This window comes from Podarcis liolepis, assembly GCF_965112155.1.
Source record: "Podarcis liolepis genome assembly, chromosome: 16".
Lineage (NCBI taxonomy): Eukaryota > Metazoa > Chordata > Lepidosauria > Squamata > Lacertidae > Podarcis > Podarcis liolepis.
In genome coordinates, this window is record NC_139567.1 from 18,554,613 (window position 1) to 18,562,617 (window position 8,005).

At 44.6% G+C, this 8,005-nt stretch overlaps 1 protein-coding gene across 4 annotated transcripts in view; it reads left to right on the top strand.

Moving 5' to 3' along the window:
* Nucleotides 1-8,005, top strand: part of LOC310695984 (G protein-activated inward rectifier potassium channel 4-like) — a 165,095-nt gene that overhangs the window by 37,335 nt on the left and 119,755 nt on the right. For 2 of the 4 annotated variants that reach the window (XM_083481029.1, XM_083481030.1), the window contains one exon: nt 3,092-4,363. The exons of 1 other annotated variant lie outside the window; for it this stretch is intronic. In XM_083481029.1, the coding sequence (XP_083337155.1) occupies nt 3,092-3,450 (359 nt within the window). In that variant the 3' untranslated portion in view covers nt 3,451-4,363. Of the gene's footprint in view, nt 1-3,091; nt 5,293-8,005 lie in introns of those variants that run through there. One more of the 4 variants, XM_083481031.1, reaches the window with a different exon arrangement.

Consider the following 8,005-nt stretch of genomic DNA (forward strand, 5'->3'; position numbering starts at 1 on the left):
AGCGGGAACTCATGCTGCGCTCCGAAGGCTTCGGGTTCCTTTTGCTTGAAGCCGGGAGAGCAAGACTCTCCTGGCTTCAGCAGAGAGGGAGAGCTGCGCAGCGCCCCTTCAGCCAAGCGGGAGGAGAAATGGAAGGGGCTCCGTTTCTCCTGTCGCTTCGCTGAAGGGGCGCTGAGCAGAGAGGGGGAGATTTTTTTTTTCTTGTTCTCCCCCTCTAAAATAAGGTGCATCCTATAGAGCGAAACGATACTTTAATTACAAAGCCTGAATTTGCTGGTCTGTGACTGAATCCCACCTCAAAATAGCAAAATCCTAAAAGTGCCCTTTCTCACATACCGGCAAAATTGTTGGAAGAGGAAGCAGCAGCTTGGACAATTCCTTTTTTTAAAAAGTATTATTTAATTCCCTGCTTAAAAAACAAAACAAAAAGCCACCAACATGAACAACTGAAAGCATCTAATGGGGGTTAAAAATAACAACTTGAAAAGAGCTTATTAAACAGCTGGCCATGTTCCAGCAAAAGCTCTTTTCATATCATCCCCTCTTCAAGCCTGCCTGAAGTGTCTTCACCTGTTTCCTGGTGGAATTTAAGAGTTTGGAGTCTGGTAGGTCTCCTTGCTGAGGAGGGAATGCCACAACTTGGGCAGCACGGCCTGATAAATGGGGCTGCTTTCTCAGGCCAGCATCTGAGCCCCAGAATCCCTTGCTTGGGTGCTCAAATTCTGTTCACGTATAAATACTGTCCTAAATACTGTCCCTTGAAGTCAGAACATGAACTGTCACAGATGGGTGAATTTTGTACACTGGCTTCCATACCATGCATTTAAAGCACGCTGTGTCCCGCAAAGAATTCTGGTTACCGTGTGTAGAACGTTACAGGCTAAAATTGGGGAGAGTCGAGGTGGGGCTGGTTTTCCCCTTAAGAGGGTCCCCTACCCTTCTCCCCCTATAATACATGCACAGAATAAGGTCAGATAATTCAATCAATAACAGAAATGGGAGCAGAAATTGCCATTATTTGCATATTTGACTGACAAGAGGAAGGGAAAGCACGTAAATATAAGCACTATTCACTATTGTGATGTTTTAAATCTACAAATGTTACACAAATTTGTTGTTTTTGGCATTCCTCTTCCACTGAAATGCACCAAAATTGGTCTTAGTCACAGCAGATAGTGAGACAAACAACGTTGGTTTTAGCAGAAGCCCATACGGTAGTGGAGTTGATTGGAACAAACACGGAATATGACAGATATCACTGCCCTAGCACAGAATGAGATTCCTCCCAGTTCTGATTCTATGAAGCCGATATTCCTGGTGACTAGCAGCTTGTTTGTGCAATTGGATACCCTGATATGACAACCACTTAGCCTCTGTTCAAAAAGCAAATTGGAGGTCAAAATAAGTAGAAGTGAGTGATCACAGCTGAGCGGCAGAGAAGATTCTTTGCCTGCAAAAAGCCCCAGTTTCAATTCCTGATGTGGCCAGTGAAAAGGATCAGATAATAGATGGGAAGCATCTTCTCCTAGGAATCCTGGAGGACAGGTACCAGTCAGAAAATACTGATCTAGGTGGACCGAAGGCACAGTGGAAGATGTTGTTAGGGCCTCACTCTCTTTGCATGCAGAGGGTCCCGGGTTCAATCCCAGTATCTCTGGTTAAAGGGGTCAGGTGATGGGAAAGAATCCCCTTTGCCATCACTCGAGACTCTGGACCACCACAGAAAACCAGAATGGGCAAAATGAGCAGAGTTTGACCTGGTATAAGGCCACTTCCTGTGGAAGAGTCAAATCCAATCCAATATTTATCACAGTCAGTGAGCATCATAAAAAAAACCCAAGATAAGATGCACATTGAACACATCCAGATGGGCATAACAGAGTAAAAACAATACAATAAAAAGTAAAAGTAGCACGGAGTGAAACAAAATGGGCATCAACATTTTAAAAGTTGTAGTTGTAAGCAGTACTCCCCCCCACGGTGGGGGGGCGCTACTCAAGGGTACACAATACTGGCACCTTTTTTCTAGAATAAAAGCACTGTCTGTAACACAAACTTCAAAGAGAGAAATGTAGAAATGCCTGAGGTCAATTCCTGGTGGGTTTTGCTCGCTGCAGCACAGCACTTGATCACCCGGAGAGCGATAGATGGAACAGTATCATCAATGCCTGTCAAGGTCAGGTGTCTTGACTCAGCTCCTTATTTCCTGGGATAAGTTGTCCTGTCAACACGAGGCAGCTTGTTAACTTTGGTGGGTAGAGTTCATGGTTGTACAGGAGAGAGAGGGAGGTCTCATGTTCAATCTCCAAAATCTTTGATAGGGCTGGGAGACCTGTTTGAAATTAGAGAGGCCCTTTGTCAGTCACAGGGGACAGTATTGAGCTGGATAGACCAATGACCTGATGAAATAAAAGAGCTGTATCCCACATTCCTAAATGTGGGAAGTTCAAGACACAATCATACCTTGGTTCTCAAACAGCTTAGTTGATGAAGAAATCAGCTCCGGAACGCAGAAAACCCAGAAGTAAGTGTTCCTGTTTTCGAGCATTTTTTGAAAGCCGAACATCCGACATAGCTTCCGCTTGAGTGCAGGAAGCTCCTGCAGCCAATCGGAAGCTGCACCTTGGTTTTTGAACGGTTTCGGAAGTCAAACGGAATGGATTAAGTTTGAGAACCAAGGTATGACTGTAGTTGGGCACATGTGTCTTACAGAAACAACCCCAAAGTCCTCATTTCATGCAACACTCTAAGTCACAAAGCCAGTTCCAGGTTTCTGGGGGCCTTTGTTCCCCTCCTTTTTCGACTTGAACCCCTCACTCTCCCTCTTGCACCCCCCTTAAAGTAAAAGAACTCTTGACCCATATGGCAATCCCTACACAAAAATATGGGGGTTGCCAAATTCAGACAATGCCAATGTTTCAATTTCCACTCTTTGCCCTCCATTTTTTTTCTGCAAACAACATAACTTAGATGTATAACTTAATCTGCGATGCTATACATGCTTCCCCAGGAGTAAGTCCCATTGAACCCAATAGGACTGTATGGTGTCTTCCACATTTCCAACCGCCCACTGACATACCTTTCCCCCCAGGAATGACGTGTCAAGCCCGGACCTCCTACGTAGAGGACGAGATCCTGTGGGGCCACCGCTTTGAGCCCTGCATGACGTTGGAGAAAGGCGCCTTCCGTGTAGATTACACCCGCTTTGAGAAGACCTTCGAAGTCCAGACGCCAGTGATTAGCGCACGAGAGATGTATGAGCAGCGGGAGATGGAAAACCAAGACCAGTCGACTCTCAGCTTGTACTGGGACCATCTGCTGCACCCCTGTCTGTCGGCAGACCTCAACAACGATGGTCCCAGTGACGAAGGTCTCTCCAAACTGGGCTTCTCCAACATCACAGAAGAGGAGAGAAGCAGCGAATACAAAAACCCAGAGGCCAGTGTTTGAGCAACCTCAGGCATTCAGGGCTGAGCAACCAAGAATAAAGCGATGCCCTTCAGATTCGCAGGAGGATATCTGCCCTTTTTTCCACATCATGTTGTGGTTGTTGCACTCCCGGGTGGAGCTGTATGGGAAGAAGGCTTGTTCTGTTTCAGCAAGTCCTCAAACACATCCCCTGCCCAGCCATTGTTGACTTCAGGGGACTCTTCCCATTAGCTCTCTCTGGGTTTGCTGAATTAAGATGATGCCCTGAAATAAAATTGCACTACAGGACAGCTCTTGGGGCCGGATCCCTTACAAAAGAGCAACTTTTGTGTTCCTGAATCAATGTCCGATTGGGGGTTCTGGTTTCTGCAAGCAGAAGTTCAATGCTGAATCTGTCCCTTTGAAAACAACAACAACCCAAAACCCTTTTGACTACTTTTATTGGCATAGCTATCTCCGTCAAAGCTGGATAGCTCACAAGGGTTGACCGGAATCTTTCTTTGCTTCGAGTTTAACCACTTTGGAAAAAGCTTTGCGTTGGGTGTCCTGGGGTCTGTCCAGTTCTCTGGCTCCCCCCTTTTCTATGCCACATGCAGTAGGTGCCTGGGCTGCAGGCAGCACCCCCAACTGCAGCTCCCTCCAGGCGCAAATGCGAAAGTGTCTCATCTTGTCACAGTGCCATACAGAACTCTTTCTTGGTGGATGTGTTGTCCTATCCCTCCCTTCCTCATTGCCCACGTGCATTTAGCTGGCCCCATTTCTCTCCTTTGCCTAATGGAAGCCTTTAGCTCCTGGACTCACCAGTCTTACGGTCCCTCTTTTGCTGTGGCTGCTGCTAAATGGAATTATTTTTTACACAAAGCCACACACCCTTTTCCAACAAGGACATGGGGAAGGGAAATGGGAAAGCGAATAAAGTTTATTCTTTGAACAAGGATATATTGTGTGCCTTCATGCTTTTCAGATGAGTCCTGTGAGGCAAGTATCAACTGGAGACATGATCTGGAAATGTTGAAAGTGTTGTGGGTGTCTATGAATGGGACTTTCTTCTACATATTTAGAGTGAAACGGGGTGGGAGAGGTGAGGAAAAGAAGATAATTTGGGAAGAAGAGCCTGTCCTGCAATAATGATAAAGTTTACATGGGCTGTGTCTGTATCTCTTTACTCAATCTCAAATTAACTTGTACTGTGAATGCCCTCCTGTCTACAGAGCAGGGGTGGGTATTCCTATGCTAACATTCGGATGTTGCTGAACTGTAGCCCCCATAGTAATTGACCACTGGCCTTACTGGGGCTGATGGGAGTGAAAGTCCAGCAACATCTTACCAGAGAAGAATGGCAAATTAAGTTGTTGGACTGTGCCGAAATGGCAAAATTGACTGGAAAACTCAGGAACCAAGAAGACCAAAACTTTAATAAGGAATGGGGGGGGGATTATAATTTATCTTGGAGACCACAGTAAACAGATGAAAACATTAGCAGGACTGCAATAACACTTGTAATGCAATGGGTATTATGAAGATAATGAAGGTTTTGTATATAAAAATAATAATGGGAGTATTGAAAAGGATGCAGTAGAAAAGATTTAATAATCGAATCCATGGAGGGGAAGGTGGGAAGGCCAGAGATTCATTGGAATCTCGTAATTGTGGATATGTGCTGTGTCATCTTTATAATTTTATACCTGTAAAATCAAATAAAAATTATTTCTGGGGAAAAGAGAGAGTCCAGCAACATCTAAAGGGCCACAGATTCCCCCGCCTACTACAAAGCTTGCATTTCAGTTTTATTCTTTATTGAAAAACAAAAAGGTACAAAATTTCAAGTGCACAGAGTAAGATAAGACACACAAAAAAGAACAAGAGACAGTACCCGTGTAGGAAACAAAACAGAACAACAACAAAAGATTGTGTACATTACAAAAAGGGGGGAAATAGTAGTTAAGCACACCTTAACCTAATATGGTGTTTAATAATAAATACAAATAAAAAATACAATTAAAATAGTTAAACCAGCTGCCCCATGGAAAGTGTGCATGCTATACTGTGCTGTTCCTCTTTTCAAATATGCATAAGTAGCTCTAAGCTTCAAAGGGAGATCAAAGGAACCTTGCATGCAGCCTCCATATGGTGGTCTTATTTAGCCTACTCTTGTGCGTGGAAGAGCCATAACTCAGTGGGAGAGCGTCTGCCTTGCATGCAAAAGATCTCACGTCTATGCCAAAAATACTGACCTAGATGGTGAATACTCTGACTTTGTATAGTTCTGACAACTTTCCTATGTTCCTGTGTAGGCTCGACATTATGTGTGAATTCAACATGGTGTGTCAAAGCCGTTACTGACAAGGCTAGAGTTGCAGCCATTGCTGTGTTCATAAACAGATTACCAACCCTGAACAATCCATTTCAGAATTTACTCTGAGCTAGTAAAATAAAACAAAACTGCTCAGTAGTTTTATGCAGAAGATTTGTTGGCTCGGCCTCCAACGAAGCAACTTGCTTCAGCAAGTATATAAGACAGCCCCAAACTGGTGCCCTGCTGATGCTTTGAATTACAATTCCTAAAAGAGATGTCACCCAAAACTTCACAAGGGCATCAGGTCTGGGAAGGCTGATGTAGGATTAAATGAGCTTGTTTTCCAATGAGACCAAGTAGGGGGGAAAGTCGTAATACAGTGGTACCTCGAGTTACAAACGCTGCAGGTTACAAACACCGCTAACCTGGAAGAGTTACCTCAAGTTGAGAACTTTGCCCCAGGATGAGAATGGAAATCGTGTGTGTTAAGTTGTGGGTAAACATATCAGACGACACAGTGATTCTTCAAACAGCTCTTGTTTATTCACAGGCCAGGACAGAACTGAACTGAAGGGTTCAGTCAGCCTGCTTATATAGAGCTCCAGTACAAAGTAACTGTAACAACTTTCTAAAACTATCCAATCACTGAATGTCACTTTCGATCCCTTATTTGCATAACTATCTACAGTATCCCCCTGCTGGCCCAGGGTGAGAACTTCAGTACAGAACACCGTGCCGGTGGCACATTGGCAACAAGAGGTCCCATTAGCGAAAGCATGCCTCTAGTTAAGAACAGTTTCAGGTTAAGAATGGACGTCCGGAACAAATTAAGTTCGTAACTAGAGGTACCACTGTATGACATTAAGTGCAATGCTCCAGGCTATGCATTTAGGTAACAGAGGGAAAAAACTGAAAAACAGGGGAAGGGAAATGGAGAGTACTGTGCAGAACATGGCACTTTGGGGGAAATGACATCTATTCCTGAATATACTTGAATATTTTATTAGTTACTCTGCTATATAAAGAAGCTGTCCAAACACATTTAGCCTCTGTGAACTTCAACTCTATGGGAAGAGAAAGACTGGTGAGGAGGTAATTAATAGTTACCTTGTTATTTCTTTAGTAGGTCACAGCAGACTCAGACAACGAATCATCCTCTCCTAAGCTAGCAGCTGCTCCAGGAGCAATTAGAGGCTCTGTATGCTTCAGCTTGATAGGGCTTACGCCAGCACCACTCATGTGAAGGGCTGTTGCTCAGTGGTAAAGCTTTGCAGCCAGAAGTGTCCCTGGTTCAGGAAAGAACCCTGCCTGAAACCCTGGAGGTTTGATGCCAATTAGTTGTATCAGTGTTTTGAGGTATTTGCAGTCTCATTCACTTACTAAGTTTATACCTTGTGATTGCAAGAAAACTCTGGGGTGCTTTACAAGGAAATGCCATTTATTTATTTAAAATATAAAGGTTTGGATGTTCCCTGATGTAAGCATGAATCTTTGCTGGTTCTTTTCATCACACACACACACACACACAGAGTCAGGGTTATCTATAATCTACAAGCCTTTTGACTCTAAGGTGTACCTCCGAAGTCAAATGGAATCCGTTCTAGAAGTCCGATCGACTTCCAAAATGTTCAGAAACCAAGCCACAGCTTCCGACTGGCTGCAAGAAGCTCCTGCAGCCAATCGGAAGCCGCGTCGCACGTTCGGGTTCTAAAGAACGTTTGCAAACCGGAACACTCACTTCCCCTAAACTAAAAAGACCACAGGCGCTGCAACCTTTCCTCCTAGTGGAGTCGCTTCATCCCTTTCCTCATTTTGATTGCCCGTTTCCGATCCTTTTTCAGCTCTGCGATATCCTTTTTGACGTGAGGCGAAAGAAAACTGACCGATGTGTTTGTTAAGTGTTTATTTCTGCTCATCAACAACAATTAAGAAAACGCACAGTTATAACAATTTTCAGTACTATGCTGAATTACAGCAGCAGATGAACACCCCACACACATGTTCCTTTGAGGGAGGTCCCTATGCAGCACCGCCTCCCTGTCTGGCTGGTTTGCATTTCTATACAGTATTTAAAAATAAAACCTGTCCCCCCGCAAGGCGCATTTTCCACCCCATGCCGGCAGACGAGACTCGCCAAGCGGCCCAAAAAGGAATCCAAAGCAGAAGCTGCTCTATTTTTCTATATCTATGGCCACAGATGCGCAGCCGCCATTGAGCCTCGTTCGGGAGCTGCGGCGCTCTACCCTTCGGCAGCTCTATGGCTCCCCGCTCCCATTTCCG